General features: G+C 43.8%; 1 protein-coding gene across 2 annotated transcripts in view; it reads left to right on the forward strand.

The window, feature by feature from the left end:
• The window catches only part of LOC125462213 (putative protein MSS51 homolog, mitochondrial), a 33718-nt gene extending 11822 nt beyond the window's left edge, over positions 1-21896 (forward strand). For both annotated transcript variants that reach the window (XM_048551955.2, XM_048551956.2), the window contains exons 6-7: positions 18964-19057; positions 20967-21896. In XM_048551955.2, coding sequence (XP_048407912.2) covers positions 18964-19057; positions 20967-21204 — 332 coding nt within the window. In that variant the 3' untranslated portion in view covers positions 21205-21896. The remainder of the gene's footprint in view (positions 1-18963; positions 19058-20966) is intronic.
• The last annotated feature ends 2582 nt before the right edge of the window (positions 21897-24478 follow it).

The following is a 24478-nucleotide window of genomic DNA, read 5'->3' on the forward strand; positions in this document are numbered from 1 at the left end:
CAGAGGAGCAGGAAAGCTGATGTTTCGGGTCTAGACCTTCCTTCAGAAGGGTCTTCCTTCTTCCTGCTCCTCTGATGCTGCTTGGCCTGCTGTGTTCATCGACATGTTATCCTAGATTCTCCAGCATCGGCAGTTCCTACTATCTACACTCAATCCACTCTCTCTTCATAACAAACCCTCTCCATCCCAGGCAACATTTGCTGGTAAATCTTCCCAGCATCTGCTGTAATGAATCACATCCCTCCTAAAATGTGAATTCCAGAACTGCAAAGGCTATTGCAACTATTTGTTGAAACTGATAAACTGCAGTCCAGGCTTCCCCCAGCAGAATTTACCAAACTTTATGTTTTCCAACTTCATGGGGTCCTGATATTCCAAAACAGTCTCCAGATATAACACGGCTGGGATGATGAACAAAATAGGTGGTATTGGTGGCTCAGGGGTTAGCACTGCTGCCTCACAGTGCCAGGGGCCTGGGTTCAATTCCACCCTCAGGCGACTGTCTGTGTGGAGTTTGCACATTGTCACTGAGTCTGTGTAGGTTTCCTACGACAGTCCATGCTAAATTACCCATAGTGTTTAGGGATCTGTAGATTAGGTGAGATGGCTCTGGGTGGGATGCTCTGAAGGTTGGTGTGGATTTGTTGGGCCAAACATCCTGTTTCCACACTGCAGGGATTCTGTATAAAAAAAATGTTATTGAACAATTAGTAACTTCCATGGCATTTCCCCAGGGTTGCAGTTACGGTTGAGGGAGTCTTGGAGAATTCCCCAAAGGTTTTGTTTGACCGTCGTGGTACAGTGTTTACTGGCATGAAAATTCCCAGTGACTACTTACCAAGACAGATCATTCAATAAAGAAAGTTTGCGTAGGCTGGGACTTTTTTCACTGAAGTGTAGGAGGTTGAGAGGTTACCGGAATGAAGTTTATAAAATAATAAGGGGTAGAGGTAGCATTAATGGTAGTTGTCCTTTCCCTAGGATGAAAGATTTCAAGAGGAGGGGGCACATTTTTAACATGAGAGGAGAGAGATTTAAACAAGACGTGGGGCAAATTTTTTACGTGGAGAGTGGTTCATGTGTGGAATGAACTTCCTGAGGATGTGGTGAATGTGAACGGTTACAGCATTTAAGGGACACTATTTCCATGTTGTATGACTCTATGACTCTAATAAGTGGTTGTTATTGACTGGTGCAAATGCGATGGGCCTTTTTCTGTGCTGTAGATCTCAATGACTCTTTGCCTTGCACAAGTGCAGGATGTTCCAAGATGTTTTATGGCCAAAGAAGTGCTTCTGAACAGTGCATGGAGGGAAGATTGACAAGGTGACAAAAATAGGTGGGAAGGCAAGTGACAAGGATAACACAAAGAATCTGCTAAGGGATGTAGACAGGTTGAATGAGTGCGCTAAAGCCTAGCAGATGGAATATAATGTGGGAAAACATGAGGTTATGCACTTTGGCAGAAAGAAAGGCAGAGCTGAATATTATTTAAATGGAGGAAAACTACAGAATGTTGCATTCTAGAGGGATTTGTGATCCTCGTCCAAGAATTATAGAAAGCTAGCATTCAAATTAAGCGATAATAGAGAAGGCAAATGGAATAGAATATATACATAGGGATGTCTTGCTAAACAATGCAAGGCACCAGTTAGAACATACCTAGAGTATTTTTGAACCATTTTGGTCCCCTTTTCCGAGAAAAGATGCACTGGCGTCTGGAGAAGATTCACCACGTTGTTGCTTGGTATTGAGGGATTTTCTTAGTAGGAGAGATTGAGTCAGCTGGACCTGTACTCATAAGAGTTTAGAAGAATGAGAAAAGATTTTATTGCAACAACAAAGATTCTTAGGGGTCTTGACAAGGCAGATGTGGAAAAGTTGACACCTCTTGTGAGAAAGTCTATGACCAGGAGGTGTAATCTCAGAGTAAGGGCTCACCCATTTAAAACAGAAGTGTGGAGGAATTTATATTCTCTCATAGGGGGTTGTGAATCTGTGGAATGCTTTACCACAAAGGGCTGTTGAGGCTGGTTCATTAAGAATATTCAAGGCAGACACAGATTTTTGATCTGAATGGGAGCCAAGGATTAATGGGACAATGGAGATCAGCCATGACTGCATTGAATGGCAGACCTGACTCGATGGGCTAAATGGCCTGCTTCTACGGTCTTACTGCTGTGGTGACAATAGAACCAGCCTCTCCACAGTTTTTTACATCTGTGCAAGCAGGTGTGACAGTATCTCATCCAGAAGATGGTACTTGAGATTGTGTAGCACTCCCCATTACTGCAGTGGAGAGGCAGCCTAGAATTTGCCCCCGGGTTGTGGCCTTTGGACTCTGAAGTAGGAATGTTCCCCGCAGAGTTACAGTCGGCAGTTTGGTATTGCCAGAGAGCAGGGTGACCTTTGATTGAGGGTGCTGTGTGGGATCGCAGAAAGATTATAGCACAGATGGAGGCCATTCAGCCCATCACATCTGGCCCTCTGAAAGAGCAATTCACGGCGTGCTGCTGTCTCAGCGTTTCCCCATTGCCTGTCATATTTTCCCTCTTTGGCTTGTAATTAGCTTCTCCTTAGAATCCTCCATTGACCTTAACTCTGCCACACTTTCAGACAGCGCATATTATATTTCAACTACTTGCTGTGTTAAAAAGGTTTCCCACGTGTATCAGTTGTTCTTTTGACAATTAATTTAAACCTGTGCCATCTGGTTCTGCGAATGGAAAAAGTTTCTCCCTTCGCCCTGAGCCCTTGTTGTTTTGAATACCCATGAACAAATCTGCTCTCAACCTTTTCTTCTCCAAGGAGAGAAGTCCCAAAGTGCTACACAATATAAGTTTCCCAGGACTATCCCTGTTTTTGTTGTGCTCAGGGAAAAGACTGAGGTAAGGAAGACATTAATTTATTTAAGAAACATCTCATGGTGGTTTCATTTTGCTACCAGGCTGTAAGAGAGCGAGATCATGTGACATGTCATCACTTCATGTGATGCTGTATCCTAATCTTGCATATCACAGTCACACTTAACCCCTTATAGTACAGCCCAATGATGAGTCATCAGAAATTATTGGAAGGATCAGAAGGCATGGTACTGGGGAACAGGACAATGCAGTAGGGTAGACTTTTGCCACTTTAGTTCTGACACCTGATTGTAGGCCTGTTCCGAGTGGCAGGATGAATGCCATATACTTTGGGGTGTCTAACTTTAATTCCCAACGTAGATGAGTCCGCAAGTTGAGTGTAAAGATGCCCAAGTTTGGCCCGTGCCTATATTTAGTCCTTGAAGTGGATAATTAATGACACTGTTGCAGCATTAACCTCGGAAGAACATTATGTTGCTCAACAGCGAATCCTCCCTTTCCTTACTAAGGTTACATCGGAAGCATTCTTGAAGGAAATAAGATCTGATCCCAAGGACCAAAACGCTGCAGCTATCTATTACTGTGAGGGGGCTGGGGGTGCTGAGAACTGCGCAGCTTGCAGTGCACACATTCCTTCATGTCATTAAATGTGCTCCCCAGCCAAGATGACAGCCTGGTAACATGTTAGCAGTCACACATATGGACAAAAAGATAGTAAGGGATGCCTCCAATGAGGAAATCTGAAATGCTGGCGATACGCAACATCTTGAGCAAAGAATTAATTGATTCCTCACAAAAGACTCTTCATTATCCTCAGCGTATCCACTGTGGTAATGTGGGAAGCATACATTTTTCTGAAGAAGGGTCTAGGCCCGAAACGTCAGCCTTCCTGCTCCTCTGATGCTGCTTGGCCTGCTGTGTTCATCCAACTCTACACCTTGTTATCTCAGATTCTCCAGCATCGACAGTTCCCACTATCTCTGGAAAGCATGACAGCTGATTTGTGCACAGCATGGTTCCATAAACAACAACATGATACTGGTCAGATAATCTGCTCTTTTTTAGTGATGCCAGGGAGGGATAAATATTGAAGGTTCTGATGAAACATCATACTTAAAATATTGACCTGTTCTCTTCAAAAGGACGACCCCAGAAGTTTCTGCTTTTGTACATCAATATGAAGCATCATAATATTGTCTCAAAGACCTGGCCTTCAGTGACAGACCTGATTGTTTTCTTCATTGAGTTCTAGAAGGTATTTAAATAATAAATGCAGCATTTACTGAATTTATCTCGCCACTTTCTGTTATCGGTATGGGTTTAGAAATGAATGTCACTGAACTATTGATCAAAAATTTTGTGAGATGTGCTCATACAGTGATATTTTAGCAAACTGTCTAATAATGGGGGATTACTACAAACTCTCACAGAAATTATGTGTGGGAGTGGTTCCAATTAAATTTCCAACCATTCCCCTCTTCAAAGATTACTTCAATGCAAAGCACATATGACTTTCCAGATTCCCTGGTCAATATTTATCCCTCCCTGGCATCACTAAAAAAGAGCAGATTATCTGACCAGTATCATGTTGTTGTTTATGGAACCATGCTGTGCACAAATCAGCTGTCATGCTTTCCAGAGATAGTGGGAACTGCCGATGCTGGAGAATCTGAGATAACAAGGTGTAGAGTTGGATGAACACAGCAGGCCAAGCAGCATCAGAGGAGCAGGAAGGCTGACGTTTCGGGCCTAGACCCTTCTTCAGAAAAATGTATGCTTTCCACATTACCACAGTGGATACGCTTCAAATTCAAGCAGTTGTAAATTCGTTTGGAACATCCTGAAATTGGAAAGACATAACAGAAATGCAAGATGTTTCCTTTGAGTTTTTAGAACAAAGTTTCTTTGTTGCTGAGGTTGCAGATGACACAAAGATAGGTGGGACAGGTCAGGCAGTATCAGAGGAGCAGGAAAGCTGACGTTTCGGGTCAGGACCCTTCTTCAGAAATGGGGAAGTGGAAGGGAGCCCAGAAATAAATAGGAGGGGTGGAACTGGGGAAGGAAGGTGGGTTGGTGATAGGTGACAGCAGGTAGGGAGTGGTAGGGTTTGATCAGTAAGGTGGGAGGGGTGAATAGGTGGGAGAGAAGATGGATAGGTTGTGTCAGGTCAAGGAGGCGGGGATAAGAGGGAGGGTTGGTCATGAGATGAGGTTGGGGATGGGGAAATTTTAAAGCTAGTAAAGTCCACATTGAGACCATTGGGTTGTAGGCTCCCAAGGCAGAATATGAGGTGCAGCTCCTCCAGTTTCTGGGTGGTGTCATTGTGACACTGGAGGAGACCCAGAATGGACATGTCACTCAGGGAGGTGGGGGGGGATTTGAAATGTTTCATGAGCAGAAGTGGTGTCATTGTTGCGAACAGAGTGCATGCGCTCTACAAACTGAAGGAGCTGTGCCTCAAATTCCACCACGAGCGCCTTCAGCCCAATGGCCTAAATGTGGATTTTACCAGGTACAAATCTACCCCCCTCACCACGGGCCTCATATCATGATCAACCCTCCCTCTCATCCTTGCCTCCTTGACCTGACCCAACCTGTCCATCTTCTCTCCCACCTATCTGCTCCTCCCACCTCACTCACCAATCCCCACCACCTGCACTCCCTATCACCATCCCACCTACCTACCCCAGCCTCAACCCTTCTCTCTCAATTTATTTACGAGCTCCCTTCCCCTCCACCACCCCATTTCTGAAGAAAGGGACCTGACCTGAAACATCAACTTTCCTGCTTCCCTAATGCTGCCTGGCCTGCTGGGTTCCTCCAGCTCCACACTGTGTTACCTCTGACTCCAGCATCTGTGGTTCTTCCTGTCTCTGGGTGGAGGCGGTAGGTAAAGTTGAGGAACCAGGAAGGCTGTAGTGGACTTTGATGGGGTAGGAGAGCAGGCAAAGAAGTGGCAAATGGAATATAATGTGGGAAAGTGTGAGGTTATTACACATTGGCAGGAAGAATAGAGGTGAAGACTATTTTCTAAATGTGGAAGAGTTTTCGAAATCTGAAACACAAATAAATTTGAAGTCCTAGCTGAGGATTCTCTTAAGGTTAACAAGCAGGATCAGTTGACAGTTAGGAAGCAAATGCAAAGTTAGCATTCATTTCAAGAGGTCTAGAATACAACAGTAGAGACATTCTGCTGAGGCTATATAAGGCTCTGATCAGACTGCATTGGTGAGCAGTTTTGGGGCCCCGTATTTACAAGGGATATGCTGGCCTTGGAGGGAGTCCAGAGGAGGTTTACAAGAATGATCCTGGGGATGAAAGGCTTGTGATATGACGAACATTTGAGGGCTCTGGGACTGTACTTGATGGAGATTAGAAGGTGAGGGAGGGATTTGATTGAAACATACAGAATAATGAGAGATCTGAATGGAGTGCATGAGGAGAAAATATTTCCACTGGTTGGAGAGACTAGGAGCCGAGGTCACAGCCTCAGAGTGAAGGGATGTCCCTTTCAAACTGAGATGAGGAAGAATTTCTTCAGCCAGAGGGTAGTTAATTTGTAGAACTTATTGCTGCAAAAGGGTGCTGGGGCTTTTTTTTAAAAAAAGTTTTTCATGGGAGGTGCGTGTCACTGGCAAAAACTGTTAAGAGTCAACCACATGGCTGTGGGTCAGGAGTCACATGTAGGCCAGACCAGGTAAGAATGGCAGTTTTCCTTCCTTAAAGAGCATTAGTAAAACAGATGGACTTCTAACAACAATCAGTGATAGCCTCAGGGTCACCGTCACTGCTTTCAATTCCAGATTTATTGCCTGGATTCAAATTCCCACCAGCTGCAGTGATGGGATTTGAATGTATGCCCCTGAACATCAGTCTGGGTTTCTGGAATACTAGTCCAGTGCTATCATCACTGTAGCATCATTGTTCCTCTTTGTCCCTGGCTGACTGACCTAGCAGTTGGTAATTGCTGTGGCAGTGTGACATGAAATTAACCTAATTGATGTTTATGTCAATCTGGAACCCAAATTCAGGACCTTTCTTGGCTGAGTGGTTTGGAACTACATCTGCAGTTTTTATATTGTGTTATTATTCAATCATGGGATGAGAGCATCGCTGCCCAGGCAGCATTTATTGCCCATCCCTAATTGCCCACAGGGCAGTTAAGAGTCATCTACATTGCCGTGGGTCTGGAGTCACATGTAGGCCAGACTGGGTAAGGATGGCAGTTTCCTTCCCTAAATGACATTAGTGAACCAGATGGGGTTTTCCCTACAATTGACAATGGGTTCATGGTCATTATTATTCCAGATTCTTATTGAATTCAAATATTGCTATTTGCTGTGGTGGGATTTGAACCCAGGTCCCCTGAGAATTAGCCAGGTCTGGATTAACAAGCCAACAATCCCCTTAAATGCATTTTGTACAAGGTCCTTGCACTTGTGTCCCTAGTAAGATGTTATGTTGGTAAAGAAATGAGCTCACAGCCGATTTGTGAATGGCCGTAACAGATGCAGAAGTTCATAGATTCACATGAGGGGTCAGGTCCACAGCCAAAACGAAGCAACAGGAATTTTCAAGCTGACAGGCTATAATTTACTGAGGATTTGAATTATATAGCACATTCCCAAAGAGTTACAAACCCAGATGGCTGAGCCTATCTGCACAATTGATAAGGTGGCTCCTATTGGCTCAACAACTTTTTAACCCCCTGTTTTACTGACATCCAACTGTTTTATTCTTGAAATTTCAAAACCTTTTATAAATAGTAAAAGGAATATAAATTTAAATTGACCCTGAACATTCAGATCTTTACTGGTAGTGAAAATCATTCAAGGCATGGTACCAATGTGAAGGAAGCATATTAAGAATTTTTTTATTCACTTGTGGAATGTGGATGTTGCTGGCTGAGCTAGCATTAATTGTTTGTGCCTGGTTTTCCTCAGAGATGGTGCTGAGCTGCCTTTTTGAATCGCTGCAGTCAATTGTGGCATTAAACATAATCACTGAACCTTCCTGGTGCAGAATAAGACCATTCAGCCCATCATACCTGCACCAATTCTCAAAGTGGCCAGCTTCCTTAGTGCTTTCTCCTGCCTGATCCCCATGACCCTGCAATTCTCTTCAAAGAGCTGTTTAATTTCTTTTTGAATATTTCAATTGAACCCAAGACCCCACACACACTGCCAAACAGTGCATCACAAGCCTTAACTTGCTGTGTGGAAATGTTATCATCATGTTGCTTTTGCTTCTTTTATCAAGTACGTTAAATCTTGAAACTTGAAAACCAATTGGAAATGTTGAGCCCATAGTGAATACGGCTGAGAGTTAACCTCATTTATATATTGGTTTAGCTAGTTCCTTGAGGTTTTGTTCTTCGGTGGCTGTGTCCTGCTTTAGCTGAAAGTGGCCTACTATCTTATAGCAGGAAGATTCAGTTTTAAAGGCTGGGCACTGTTTGCACCTGTGAGGTTTCTTTACTCTGCAGTGTCAGCATAGGCTATTAGCATCAGATATCCTTGGATTATTGGTGTGTCTTATTTATTTTGTTTCTGCTTTATGAAATGGATAGGTCTCTTGTACCAAACTTCTCCACTTAGGATTCTGTTGGGCAGTTGGGTAGAGTATTTGTGGGCTGGGAGACAAGTCGTTTGAATTTGCTGTTTGTAAAATATTGATGTCTGTGAAATGCTAGGGGAAAGCAGTATGTGGCCGCTTTAAAGGATGATATGTTTTTTTCTGTGCTTAGTGATGCAAAACGGATGTCTGTGGGCAGCAGCTTCTGGGTTTTCAGGTTCACAGAGAGCACCTGAATTGAAACATTTATATCAAAAGACTGTATAGTTAGCAGGCCAGGCAGCAGTTTTGATTTTATTATGAAGACAACAAGTTTTGAATGTAGCCTATTAATTTTAACCAAGCACCTAGATACCAAAAACCAATTAAATTTAAATCTGATGGTTTTGACAATGTAGGACCAATCCTATTGTAAGAAATCGACATGTCATCAAGGGTATAAAAGAAGGGGCAGTTGGGCAGAGACAGGAGAGAGAACTGCCATCTGTCAGAATTAGCAGCTTTCAGTTCTCAAGGGCGAATCACTGGCTCTCATAGGCTTCTCTAAATTTGAGAGAAAGCACCATCTAAATGAAAGGTACCTATGGCACAGCTAGTTAATATTCCTCTCGTAAAACTCGACTGAGAAGGTGTTCATGGCAGAACATTTGACAGAGAAGGCACAGAGCATTCCAGAAAACACACAATCTGGCTACAATTTTGAGAGAGTAAACTTCATATTGAAAAAAGTTTTATTTTATATTTGTGGGACTTGTCTTTATTGGAACAGCCTAATATTAGTGTCTTGATTTATTCAGGAATAGTTAGCAGATAGAAGGGATTTATTTGGTTTGTTAATAATTCAGTCAATTTGTTCACCTTTACAGTTAGATACATAATTGTTACTTGTTTATTGAGAAGTGAGTGCCAGGGATTTGTTTTATTTAATCACTAGGAAGCGCTGAAAGGCAAGTTACACCACTTTTCACACTTCTTTTACAGATTTTAGGGTGAGGTGCTCCTCTTTGAGTGTTTCAGTTTTAGTTCTCAGAGGAGGGGTGTCAATCTCTGCTTTGTAAAAATAGATATGTGCTTTAATCGTCATCTGAATAGATATGTGCTTCAATCATCATTTGAATAGCTTCATCTAAAATTATAGTTAATCTGCTTTAAATGGGTTAATTAGAGATTTCACCGGATCTCCATTCCCAGAACATGAGTTTTTTCTTGCAGTCCTCTGGATTTAGTTTAGCCCTGCTTCATGATATCTATACACTTTGGTCGCAATGCCTTTCTGGGGGATGGTTTTCGAAGTTACAGCCCTTTCATCCTGAATTACTGCACAGTCTAAGTTTACCTTTTTTGTAAAAAGGAATTTTTGGATCTGAACCACTCCTTGATGTCTGGTCAGCTCATTGGATCAACTGGGACTCAAGGCCAGTCCCGTAGACCACCACCTCTCGCTGCAATCTGTATCAGTGCACTGGGGCCATACATTTCTTCATTTCTGAAATGATTCCTGTATCACTCTCAATCGTTCTTCTGTGTTGACAGTTTATGGGGTTCATGTCCATTATCAATGAGTTATACCTATTTCTCTTAAAGTCTTCTGGACCACTGGCATGTTTTTCTTTTTGTTTACTCCTGTTTCTTCTTGAAGAGCTACATTCTAATTTCTCTTAGTTGACACTATTCAGACATGGTGTTGATCACCAATGCTCCCCACATTGTGACAGGGACCTATCACTGCCACCATGTTGTGTGTTTGTTCCAGCAAGCCTAAAGTGGTACCATGTAGAATAGGATATCCAACCTACTATTCCATTGAGTCTTGCTGAGTAAACAATATCAAGTTGATTGCACTTCTGAAAAAAAAGTCAAAGGTTATGTGGCTACAAACTAATTCACCATGCAGATTGTTAGGAGCAGGTCAGTCTCCCACTAAAATATTCTTCTTTGCTCAGCCCAAGTCACTACAACAATGTCACAATAAATAGTGCTTGCCATGCTTCATCAATTATTCATGTTTTAGACCGAGATATAACAGCCGGTCAAAATATCCACTCACAGAATGTTCCGGAATGTCCTCTTTGACATGTGTCCAGTTCTGGACTCCATTCCGAGTGGGAGCTGTAGTCTCATTAATCTTTGGCTCTTCTGGAAATTTGCTGTTATTTATTTCCAAGTAATAGATCATTTCACAATAATGACAGTCACCATGAGTTCTATGTTGTTCTACTTCTAAGTGCCAACAGCATTGTGGGCCAATCTCATTCTGCAGTGGTTTCCATGGAAATACTTTACATAGTTTTACCGAGTAGTATTTGGCTGATTTGCTTTATCATCACACCCCTGACCAACTGATAACCGGATATGCCGAGTCTTTGATTTTGTTGACCTTGTAATGTTCTCTTAACCTTAACATGAAAAGGACAAGTGAGATCAGGACTTTGGCATGATTAACTTGTCGTCGTTGCAGAGCGAAGAGAATTTTGCAATGTAGAGTAATGCATTCTTTTTTAATTATCAAAGTGATCCTGTGATGGAGCTGAACATTCATAGCATTGAATCATTATTGAGTGACTAACTAGGCTTTCAGTATAAACAGAGCATGTAATAGTCTACCAAAATCCAGAATAACTCCCTTGTTGGGTATTTTGGATTAAAGAAAGAATAATTTGCATTTTATATAGCACTTTTCAAATCTTCACAGTGACCCAAACTGTGTTATAGTCAATAAAGTACCTTTGGAGTGCAACCACTGTTATGAGAACCATGGTAGCCACCTTGAGCAGAGCAAGTTCTTACAAATAGCGATGTAATAATGACGAGGTAATCCGTTTTCTTTTACAATATTGAGGCTGAGGGATAAATATTGGCCAGGCTACTGGATGAACACACTGTTCGTGAACCAGTACACTGGGTACCTCTTGCTGACAGCTCAGCTACATGGGCATGTTGTTATTTGCCCAGATCCTTGTTCTTATTGTTTGGCGTGTACGGGTTTGAGTGTGTAGATTGCGGTCTCACCACAACACACGCATCAGCAGCAAGATAGAATAGGCAGCATTCAGCCAATAATTATACACCCACTGTTCTGCCTCTGAGTAGACAGAGCCCAAGCTGCGTTGGAAATCGCAAACTTCCAGTTGAGCCACTCCTGAGACTTTGTGGCATTTTCCACTTCTACCAGTATGCAGTACAGGGTAAACCTTTTTTAAGCTAATTCAATGCCGTCAATCATCCTTTATCTTTGGTCTATACTGAGTGTTTAGAGGAAGCAGTGCCGTGGATGGTTGACAGAGCAGGCTGTTTGATAACAAGGACTGCTGCATGAGTACAATTGCAATAAGTACACCTACATTAGTTCAGGTATAATTATCAGGAAACTAGTACAAATACATCCGCTCCCTTTGAAAGCTGGAATGCATCTGCATGTCTCCATTCATTGCCTGTGTGTGATAACAGTGGAATGGGTGGAGCCAATGGATTGTGCATGTTAACTCCTTCAGAACCAATCCCTAGTACAGCAGAAAGAACACTTCATTACATTTAAAACAAGATGTGGAGGTGCCGGTGTTGGACTGGGGTGGACAAAGTCAGAAGTCACACGGCACCAGGTTGTAGTCCAACAGTTTTATGTGGAATCACCGGCTTTCGGGGTACAGCCCCTTTGTCGGGTGCAGTGACAGAGAGGAGCTCACAGACTCAGAGTTTATAGGCAGAGAGATCAAGGGCTCAGAGATCAAAAGATCATATAACTGGTGTAACTGGGGTGTCAGATGGTATGTCTCTGCAGGTGATCAAGAGTGTTAGATGTTGTATAAATTGGTTATAAAGTCAATGTCAGTGCCGTGCTGTCTTGACAATCAACAGAGTCATAGGTATATAGAAAAGGTGACATCCCAGGTCAGACACTGAACTGTAGGTGTGAGGCTTTGTTCAGAATCTGTGTCGGATTTTTAACCTGGAATCAGGCTGGTGTTATTCCAAAAGCTGGAACATATAAAATGCCACACTGACTGTGACTAAAAATTGTACGTTTTTTGAGCAAAATAGGATGTAACTGCCAATAAACAAACATCTTAGATGAAATGATTCACCCCTTAGGTTAATGTGTGTCTGTCTGTGTGTGTCTGTCTGTGTGTGTGTGTCTGTGTGTGTGTGTGTGTGTGTGTGTACAGCGCAGCACTAACATTGACTTTATAAACGCTTTACACACTGTCTAACACCCTTGGTCACCGGCTGAGACTTGTTATCTGACACTCCACTCACACCAGTTGTATGATCTTTTGATCTCTCTACCTGTAAACCCTGTGTCAGTGTGCCCTGCTCCCTCCATGCACCTGAAGAAGGAGGCTGTGCTGCAAAAGCTTGTGCGATTGCAAATAAACCTGTTGGACTATAACTTGGTGTCATGTAACTTGTGACTACATTTAAAACATTCTTCAGTGTGTACTTGAAGTGCTACAAGCTTCCTAGATACACTTGGAAGGTGGGATTAGATTCGACTAGATGGCTGTTTTTCAGCTGACAGGAACATGAATGACTCTGTTGTAACGGTTCTGAAGGAGTTAATGTTGGAGGCATCTGATGTCTTCGACTGCTAGACCATGCTTTTCCTCACCAGAAGCTGTAACTTGTCACCATCATGAAATAAACTGTATCTCATTTAAGACACAAACCTCTTCTTGTTAAGACTCATTTGGAGATGGCAAACTAATCCAGCTATAAGCTGCCAGTGCTTGGTGTCTCAAAACCTGACGTGACAGGCTCCTGCTGTCGATTGTCTTGATTCTGTGATTGTGCAAGAAAGCAAATTACTTCATTCTTATCATGTCTTCACAAAGTTCCAAAATACAGTCATTGTTGCAAGCAGACAGCCATTTTCTACACAAGAGCCCGACTATAGATGAACGGATGACTACGTAGGCTGCATCAGAGGAGCGGGAAAGCTGATATTTTCAGTCTGGATCCTTCTTCAGAATTTCTGAAAAAGGGTCCAGACCTGAAACATCAGCTTTCCTGCTCCTCTGATGCTGCCTGGCCTGCTGTGTTCCTCCAGCTCCACACTGTTATCTCAAACTCTAGCATTGGCAGTTTCTACTATCTCTGACTACATTTGTCTGTTTTGATGGTGTTGCTTGCAGCGTGAACTATGGACAAGACACACGAGAATTTAAGCTCTTTGAATAGTGCTGTGAGATCTTCTGTTTTGCCCTGTATCCGCAGTCCAGAGCTGATTTAATGGCCTTGAAATTCATTCTCCCTGCGTCAGGTGCCATTCCCAAGATACTGCCATTGGTTGGCCATCAAGCTATTGCTTTCCTATACCAATTTGGAGACAAATAAGCTCTCCTATATCTGATCAAGTTGTGCTTGAATGTCAATCAAGCAGCCTGCTCCTCATTTAATGTAGTACATTTAAACAATAAAACTGCAAACCAAAAACAAAAGAGAAGCTATTTTAATGCTGCAGTGGTTTTTTTTTCCAGTGTTGATGTATGTGGCATTCAGGAGAAATGAGGATTGAGTCCTGAGCCAGGAGTTAGTAACTGGGCAGCCGTGTTGGTGTGAGTAGTAACCAGTGTGAGAATGATGGGTAAGCAGTGAGGGATGTTTGGTAACTGGGTCAAAATTGATCGATTACCAAGTTTGGAATGGTTGGTTACCTTGGCAGGGGTTTGATCGGTGATGGGGAGTGATCTGTAACCAGTTTGGGAGTGATTGGTGACCAGCTGGAAGGGTAGGGAGCAACTAAGGTTCTTTTCAGGTGAAATCACAAGACACTTTGACTGTCAGAGCTCTGCAGTTAAAAGGAGAACATTTGAAGCACTCTCCTCTGGATCATAGTGCATGACCCCGAGCAAGTTCAGCACTCAATGGATGAAGTGTTGGGCTGATAGGCGAAGCAGGGATTTAAAGGTCATTCCGAAAGGAGGACATGGTGTAAGTGAAAGAGCTTCTAAGGATTACTGTACAGAGGCCTGGCAGCTACCAATAAAACAAGATTTATCTTGATATTAAACCTCTATAAATAAGTGCAGAGAAGGAGAGAGCTACTATCATGTGGCATTCTTACAGGATTTTGTTTGGTCTAAAATTAAAATTGGAAGGATTTTAGTGCCACCTGACACTCCTGGACACTGACTATGCCACTGTTTATGTAATGTTTTATTATAACTTCTGTATTTGTAAGTAATCAGGTCAGTTGTAGGAAGCAGAGATAGTGATGGCTACATTTCTTTTAAAGATGTTTGACGAGAGAGTGAGAACTGAACGTTGATTCTTCCTGTTGAGTTGGTTAATCTCGACCCGACACTCTTTTGCAGTATAATAAAATGTGAGGCTGGATGAACACAGCAGGCCCAGCAGCATCTCAGGAGCACAAAAGCTGACGTTTCAGGCCTGGACCCTTCATCAGAGAGGGGGATGGGGAGAGGGTTCTGGAATAAATAGGGAGAGAGGGGGAGGTGGACCGAAGATGGAGATAAAAGAAGATAGGTTGGGAGGAGAGTATAGGTGGGGAGGTAGGGAGGGGATAGGTCAGTCCAGGGAAGACGGACAGGTCAAGGAGGTGGGATGAGGTTAGTAGGTAGGTCCCACCTCCTTGACCTGTCCGTCTTCCCTGGACTGACCTATCCCCTCCCTACCTCCCCACCTATACTCTCCTCTCCACCTATCTTCTTTTCTCTCCATCTTCGGTCCGCCTCCCCCTCTCTCCCTATTTATTCCAGAACCCTCACCCCATCCCCCTGTCTGATGAAGGGTCTAGGCCCGAAACATCAGCTTTTGTGCTCCTGAGATGCTGCTGGGCCTGCTGTGTTCATCCAGCCTCACATTTTATTATCTCGGATTCTCCAGCATCTGCAGTTCCCATTAATTCTTTTGCAGTGATCTCTTTTATGTTGAGTTTGGATTGTGAATTGTCCCCTTGCAGTTTTCCCCACGTTTACCCTGACCTGAGATCTCTTGGCTAGTGGTATTGCAAAGACAGCCACTAGGTGGTGTAGAAGTGCTTTCTTTCCTGTGACTCTTTCAAGAGGAACCCCTGCCCATTGTTGACTTTGGTGATTCAGATTATAGGAAAATTCAGTGTGAACCGACTGCTTAACACACAGTGACACATGTAATTAGGGATCTGAATACGCCCCATCCATTTTAACAGCACTTTCTGGATAGTTGGATCTGTAAAGATAGTTTTGGTTGAGACAGTTCCCAGGAAGGCAATGGCCGAGTGGTATTATCGCTAGACTATTAATCCAGAGACCCAGGTAATGTTCTGGGGACCTGGGTTTGAATCCAGCTGTGGCAGATGGTGGAATTTGAATCCAATAATAATCTAAAATTAAGAATCTAATGATGACCGTGAATCCATTGCCAATTGTCAGGAAAAACCCATCTGGTTCACTAATATTCTTTAGGGAAGGAAATCTGCTTTCCTTACCTGGTGTGGCCTACTTGTCACTCCAACCCACAGCACTGTGGTTGACTCTTAACTGCCCCCCTCCCTCTGGGCAGTTAGGGATGGGCAATAAATGCTGGTCCAATCAGCAATGCCCATATCCCATGAATAAATTTTTAAAAAATTCAACAACGCCATTAGCGATTGGCACCCAGTAACAACCGAGCTACCCATTCACTTGCAATTTTAATTCTTGTACTCAAATCCATCTTTGATCTTCCTCTCTCTATCCCTATAACCTCTTTCAACCTTAAACCATTCCAATACTGGCCAAGACAGCAAGGTAACAGCCCTAAACAAAAAGAAAACTCAGAGGATAGCACCCCTGCCTTTCCCAATAAAGGGCTATAAGTGGAACTTCAATTAACATTTCACTGAAAAGATGGTACCTCTGTTTGACCCTACAAGATCTCTGCCTGCTTCCAATCCTGGCCTTTTGCGCACCCTTTGTTCCTTGGCTAGTGGTTTCCGCCTTCAGCAGTGAATGTGCTTTCCTCGAGAGTTTCTTTGTTTGACCCCTGTGCTTCCTTTAGGTCGCAGTGCCGTCTTCAGGTTACACCATCTTCAGGATGGGACTGTAACCGAGACCCTAGCTGCCTTCACAGGTGGATATTAAAAAAAAATCCCAGGGCAATATTTTAAAGCAAAGTTTGTGCATTCTCCCTGGTGCCTTGGTTGGTATTAATTCAACTGAGATGTCAGAATGGATTATTACAGTAGCTTGTAGGAGTTTGCTGTGAACTACAGGATTCTCTACATTATAACAGTGATTTCCATCAAAAGCATTTTGTTGGCTGTAAGGTGTTTGGGATGTTTTAGGATCATGGAAGACCCCAATCTTTTATTTTATTTCATTAAAATCGACCTCTTTGACCAAGCCTTTTTTTGCCAATTGTCCTGATATTTCGCTCTGAGTCTCGGTGTCAGTATCTATCAGACGATGCACCTGTGAAGTGCTTTCTGATGTTTTACTACGTTAAGGGTGCTGTATAAAACCACGTTGTCTTTGTTACATAAGAAATAGAAGCAGTAATAGGCCATTCGGCCCCGATCCATCATGGCTGATCTGATTATGAACTCAACTACCCTTTACTGCCTGAATTCCCCCCCCTTCCCAGGCCCCCTACCACCAGAACCTCTTGACTTCCACATCAACCAGGAATCTGTCCAACTCAGTGGTGAATGAACCCCATGTCTCAGCCTGCGCTGCTCACTAGAAGATAGAATTCTAAACATCCTATGAGAGAAAACTTTTTTTATAGAATCCCTACAATGTGGAAACAGGCCATTCAGCCCAACAAGTCCACACTGACCCTCAGAGCATCCCGCCCAGAACCGACCCCCAATCTACACATCCCTGGACACAATGGACAATTTAGCATGGCCAATCCACCCGGCCTGCACATCTTTGGACTGTGGGAAGAAACCCTCGCAGGCACTGGGAGAATGTGCAAACTCCACACAGACCGTCGCCAAGGCTGGAATCGAGCCCAGGTCCCTGGCGCTGTGAGGCAGCAGGGCTAACCACTGAGCCACCGTGCCACCCAAATTTCCCCTCAGCTCCATCTTGAATGGGAGATGCCTTCTCCCACAAGTGCTGAAAGAGGGTGGGTGCCAATGTGTGGAGACAAAACCGTCTGGGACATAGGGCTAAATTTTGTGACTCTTGCTTTTCCTATCAGTCACGTCAGGAGGAGTTTCATGTTTTGTTTGGTCCAAGGATGGGCTGAATGGATATGTGGGTAGTGAGGGCCTGCGTTGGAAAAGGTGGGGGTAAAATCCAACGGGACAATGGATGAGGGGTGATGACTGAATGCTTCTCATGTAACAGCTGAAGGAGAAAACAAGCTTCTGTTGTAGTTGGGTTACTATCACGGGGGGGTCTCAACTAAATACTGTGGGTTTCGAATTCTCATTCCTAACCCAGTGATCCAGAGTAAGAATATGAACAATATGTTAATCATCATGGAGGCATACAACATAGAAAAAGTCCCTTCAGCCCATCATGCCTATGCTGACCAAAAACACCAAACCACACTGATCCTGTTTACCTGCACTTGGTTCATGGCCTACTTTGGCTGGGCGCTTTAAGCGATCATCCAGATGCTTCTTAAATGTTGCAAGAACATCTGCTTCCAACATCATCTCGGGCAGCACACATCATATTTCTACCACCTTTTCCTCAGATCCCCTCTAAACTTACTCCTCACCTTAAACCTTATGCCCTCTGGTCCAAGACACCTTTGCCAGGCGGAAAAGATTCTCACAAGTTACTCTCTGACTCTCATAATTGTACATACCTCAATCAGTTCGTCCAGCACCCCCGCCTTCGTCTCCCTTTGAATTTGAGTACACAAGAATCATGTTATCTGTGTACTCAAGAGGTCTGCCCAAAGCCCCATCTCTTTTTTTCTCCCCATTACTTCATCTGGTCTGCCTCAGTAAGCCTCTGTGGTAGAGAGAGGAGGTACAAATGAGCGGAACCCGCATTTCTAGTCGTCCATGGGCACTGTTACCCCTAACCCCTACCCTCCATGGGTAACCAGAATTGAGAGATTTTCCGAGAGAAAAAAAAACTGCTGACAACACTTCCTCATCGAGACAGGTGCAAGAACATCAGATTGCAAAGGGAACACCAATAGATACTGTGAGAACAGAGTGCGGGTTGGTTGGAAAATTGAGTCTCATCGATTGAGGCGTCATTATCGGGAGGTTAATGCCCCCCCCCCCTTCCTCTCCCCTCCCTTCCCCAGGGTATGGTTTAATGTCACTTCCCCTTTGACTTTGATTTTCTCGTGATTGTCCTGATCAAAGTCTATTGAGAGCGCACACGGTGTTAAAAAGCGAGGGCAGATTGCTTGCAGACTGGGTGGAGGAGATTGCAGAAAATGCAGAACGAGAGAGAGAAGGAGAAGGCTAAAGAAAGCAAGTCAAGACCGTGGATTGATTCTGATAGACATTATTCCCTGAAAATGCCAATAAAGGATGCCATTGCTTGTGCAGAGTAATTCAGAAGCTCCAACATTATGGGTGGAAAATGATCTCTGCATTTGATTTTAAGCTGGTTTTCTCCGTCCCCAGGGTTTCATGTCTCACAGGGCTTGGCTGAGGGCTGGCTCCCAACACTTCTACTACTGAGGGACTACAACATCCCATCTCTCTTTACAGTGTACAGGTAAGGGCTCCCACCTGCAGTTTTCACATCATTTCTCCTTTTCTTTTAGTAAAGAGTGAAGGAGGTGTCACAGTACCAGAGGGAGGGCAGTCACAGTCACATTAGCAGGAGAGACTCAGTTTGTCTGTCTGACCTATCCTTTCCTCGGTGTTTGCTTTTCCTTTATTCTTTCATGGGATGTGGGTTACAATAGCAAAACCAGCTTTTATTGCCCATTCCTAATTGTTTTTTTCAGAATGCTTTTTAAAAGGACAGCTATGATTTAACCACATTGTTGTGGGTCTGGAGTTATATGTGGACAACAGATCCCATTCCCTAAAGGATATCGGACTTTGATGATAATTGATTCATAGTTGGTCTTACTGAGATGAGGTACACCCCAGATTTACCAAGTCATTCTGCATTTTGCCTGTAGCAATGGCAGGATTTGAACCTCCGCAGAGCATGAAACTGGAGCTACAAGAATAATAAAACCCCTACAGTGCAGAAAGATTGACATGGGGGTGCCAGTGTTGGACTGGAGTGGTCAAGGTCAGAAATCACATAACACGGGGTTATAGTCCAACAGATTTATTTGAAATCACAAGCTTCTGGAGTGCTGCTCCTTCGTCAGGTGAAGTGAAGAGAACTGCACAGGCACAGAATTTATAGGTAGAGAGATAATGGCAGGATAATTCCAGGTGATTAAGAGTGTCAGAAGAGAAATACAAAGGGTGTAAGTGGAGTGTTGACAGCTGAATGACAAGTCTTTGTGGGTGATTGAGTGTCAGATGGTGTGAGTAAAGTAACAACAGTTGAATACCAAGTGAATGGATGACCTATGATCCAGACAGATAATTGCAAAAAAAATCAAAAACAGGATGGCGCTAGAAACAAACCAAACATCTGGAATAACATGATAGGTGTTAGAATGGCATGATGAGGGTCTAACCAAAGTAATAAGTAATCCAAAACTGTACAAACTAATTATGGTAGAGAGATCATAACAGGTTATTGAGGCGATAGTGTCAGAACACAGCAGTAAGAAAGAATTAACACAGAACAGCAGCGTGGGGTCACATGGTGGGACATGAACCCAAGATTATGATTAACGCTGTCCTCATGGGTACAGAACTTAGCTATCTTGCCATAATCTCTCTGCTTATAAATTCTGTGCCCGTGCCTACCCCTCCACTTCACCTGACAAAACAGCAGCACTCTGAAAGCTTGGGATTTCAAATAAACCTTTTGGACAACAGCCTGGTGTTTTGTGACTTCTGACTTTATGTGGAAAGAAGCCATTCAACCCATCAAGTCCACACCGGCCTTCCATAGAACGTCCCACCCAGACCCCCACCCTATTCCCATAACCCCACATTTACCTTGGCTAACCCAAAAGCAAGAAGTTATTTCAATAAACACATCCAGTCCTACAAGCTTTCAAGAGAACTGAGCTTCTTCAGTTCCGCATCTGTGTGGTTTTTAAAAATTCTTCATCATTGGTGGTTTCACCAGTTCCTCAAGGTCTGGAACTCCATCCCTAAAGTTTTCTGTGTCTCCATCTCTTCCTCTTACTTTAAGATGCTCCCTAGAACCCATTTGTTTGACCAAGCCCCAAGACCACCTTATATGGTATCATGTATGTATTGTTTGATATTCACTTCTTCGGGAACTCCCATGAGGTATGATAAAGGCACTACATAAATGCAGCATTTAATTGTTGCTCGGGTGGAGATGCTACCCCTCCAGATTACCTTGCTAGAGATACATTTCCACCTGCTCTCTGGTCCATTGAAGACAGTGTACTGGGCTGTTCAGTTTGGGGACTGGCTCCTTTGTGAACAATATCATATGCTCACTGGCACTGTCCTGAGTGCTGGTAGCCATTGTGCTGTTTCTGCATTAAGCTATAACCCTCCCTGTTTTGCAGTGACCAGGAGTTGAAATATTCCCTGGAGATCCTTCAGGAGCTGGAAACCCGAATCATTGGTTACGGGATGAATCCTTTCGCCTCCCTGAAACTAGAGCAGGTGCACTCCAGTCCCAGCAAGCAGCTGATCCACAGCAACTCCAGCTTCCTGATGTTCCAAGGAGTTACCGAGTCCCTGAATGCAATGGATGAGGAGGCCATGGGACAGGAGAATCTCCTTCAAGGACAGTCAGAGTGACAAGCACATGTAGACGTTGAAAGGAGGAGGGCTTTCTATAGCAAGGAAAAATAACCTGGTTTTGTTTTGAAGGAAAGCTAAATCACGCAAAAAAAAAGAACGATTTTATTTCAGAAATCATAAGAGGCCATTCAGCTTTGTTAACTCAGAAGGAGCTGGCCAATCGTCCCTCTTAACTTTTTCCTCATGGCCACCCATTTTTCCCCTTTCAAACATTTATCCAATTGTCTCTTGAAAGCTACTATCAAGTCTAGGTCTACGCCCTGTTCAACAGAACACAGCAACTGTATGTGTTTACAAAACAACGTTTTTTTAATGTTTTTGTCTATTACAAAATGATCTGTGTCCATCGTTAACAGGGCCTGGAAACAATCCCTCCTTATTTATTTTGTTAAAATCCTGCCTTACTTAGAACACCTCTGATAAAGGGACCGGTTGCTGACCCCCAAGCTGGACAGTGCAGTGGGAGAAAAATCGCTGTGTTCATTAAATTCTACACAATTCCACATGAAATTTACTGCAGCATCAGCTTTCTTCCAGACCTCCCTCAATGAAAGCAGGAAACATTGGGGCCTTTAGATCAAAAATATGCCTTTTGGGTAACTAAAAAACCGGAAAGAACTGCGAATACTGTAAATCAGGAACAAAAATAAAGTTGCTGGAAAAGCTCAGCAGGTCTGGCAGCATCTGTGAAGAAAAAAAAACAGAGTTAATGTTTTGGCTCCAGTGACCCTTCCTCAAAACACTGGACCCGAAACATTAACTCTGTTTTCTCCTTCACACCTGCTGAGCTTTTCCAGCAACTTTGTTTTTGTTCCTTTTGGGTAACTGTTCATTTGGAAGGAGTGGAAGGAACATTCAAATAACTTATCAATGCATCGCAGACATGCACTGTGTTAAACAAATTGGTGCTGAAATGCCTAGACGGTAACCCAGTCCGCCAAAGGGTCATATGAATATTGTTGTCTTTAAATGATACTTACATACATTTGAATGGCATCCTTTATTCAGAGAGTGGTTAAAATGTGAAATGTGCCACTACGAGGAGCAATACAGACAATAGCAAAAGCATTCCATGGAGACTGGGAAGTGCAGGAGGGAGAAAAGGACAGAATATTGTTGGAATATTAGAAAAAAACCAGCGGTTGGAATAAACCATTCAAGTCTTTGGGCCTGCTTTAGCATTTGGTAACATTATGGTAGATCTGATATTTGCCTCGACTTGTGCTGATCAGGTTGGAAGAAGAGGAATGAGGGCAAGCTGGTATAGAACAGCATGGACTTTGGTTGGGCCAAATGGCCTGGTTTTGTACTGTAGGGATGAATCCAATGTTTCTTTGGCTAAGTGCCAGTTGTGTCAAGTTGTTTAAAGGTATTTTTGCCATGAGGACTAGGAAAATTTCTCACTGTATCTTACCAAGATCACCACATTAATTACCTACCTTGGCTCTGTGATGATCCTCATGTCCAATTTCTATCTCAACTTACGACATGATATTCCTGGCACAGCACAGCATTATCCGCTGAAAGGCCAGCAATTCCTTGTGCATGTGGCATCTCTAAAAGCATGCTGCATGCTCAGACAAGCACTGTCCACTATAGAATCCCTACAGTGTGGAAACAGGCCTTTCGGCCCAACCAGTCCACACCCAAATATCAGAGCATCCCACCCAGACCCATTCCACCTGCCTAATCTACACATCCCTGAACACTATGGGTAATTTAGCTTGGCCAATCCACCTAAACTGTGCATCTTTGGACTGTGGGAGGAATGCCACGCAGACACGGGGAGAATGTGCAAACTCTACACAGACAGTTGCCTGAGGGTGGAATTGAACCTGGGTCCCTGGTGCTGTGAGGCTGCAGTGCTAACCACTGAGCCATTCTGTGTTACTTGTCCTCCACAGTTCCTGATGTTCACCCTGGATATGGCAAACATAAAGAAACTTGGGAGCCCCCTCGTCCTCCCAGGAAGGCTCATCCTCCTCCTCCAGGACCACCAGTGGAGGCCTCACCACTAGAGAATGCCAGCCTGCTCTAAGGTTGCCCCCGGTCAGTGCCACCTCAGCCCAGGCGTGTAGGAAGGCAATGATCTTCTCCAATCTGCCACTACCTTCTCTCCAATACCTCATGGTCACTCTATCTTTGCCTCTGTACCCATCTCCCACCAAGGTTTCAGTTTCTCTGCTCTCACGATGCCCTGCAACATCTTCCCCTCACTCACTCTCACCCATCCCAACAGCCCAAGGTGCAGCATTAAAGTGCAGAAGCGTCCTATAAGTGGATTAGAGATATGCCATGAGGGTTCTTATGGCTGGCACCTATTGGCTGCCAATGTCCCCGGACAAGGGCTATGAGTGGCCAGTGCTCACAGAGGTGCCCTGAGCTGTTGGTATCCAACAACGAGGTCCTTTGAAGCAGGTGGCAAGCTGAGGTTGTCATGCGTTAACTCTGGTTTCCACATCAAAGTTTCTCAATCTTTTGGTGCGCTTGGTAAAATAGGAAGCTGAATATTAATAAGTCGGGCTGTTAATAAGGCAGTTGACGGGCAAACCCCCTGTAACCGGCAGCTCATCACTGCTAGGTGAGAATCTTCCCTTGCTACTTGGGAAATGCTGCTCCCGACCTCAGGATGAATATCGTTGGTCTTCTGCCCCAAGTCTCTCCCCTTGGGCCTGATAAGTCCATAAGACCATAAGGCCATAAGACATAGGAGTGGAAGTAAGGCCATTCGGCCCATCAAGTCCACTCCGCCATTTAAATCATGGCTGAAGGGCATTTCAAAAGGGCAAGTCAAGGCGAGAAATCCTGTCACAAACACAGAAAGTGTTGGAGAGCCTCAGCAGGTCTGGCAGCATTGGTAGAGAGAGAAAAGAGAGTGAAGGCTTCCAGTACAGTATCACTTCTTCAGAGCAACGCTGTCATCGCCACGGCCCTATTCAGTCTCTGTAACTCTGCGAGTTCTTTCCTTTAAGATACCCATCCATTTTGCTTTATGCGCCTTGACACTTCCAATAATTTTTATGAGCAGCAGTTTCTAAGCCATTGCCACTGACTGCATGAAGAAATGTCTTCCATATATTTCCCTGCTCTGTCTTTTGTCCAAAATCTAAAATCTGTGTCCTTTAGAGATAGTGGGAACTGCAGATGCTGGAGAATCCGCGATAACAAAGTGCAGAGCTGGATGAACACAGCAGGCCAAGCAGCATCTTAGGAGCACAAACGCTGACGTTTCAGGCCTAGACTCTTCAAAGGGTCTAGGCCCAAAGCTTTG

This window comes from Stegostoma tigrinum, chromosome 23, assembly GCF_030684315.1.
Source record: "Stegostoma tigrinum isolate sSteTig4 chromosome 23, sSteTig4.hap1, whole genome shotgun sequence".
Lineage (NCBI taxonomy): Eukaryota > Metazoa > Chordata > Chondrichthyes > Orectolobiformes > Stegostomatidae > Stegostoma > Stegostoma tigrinum.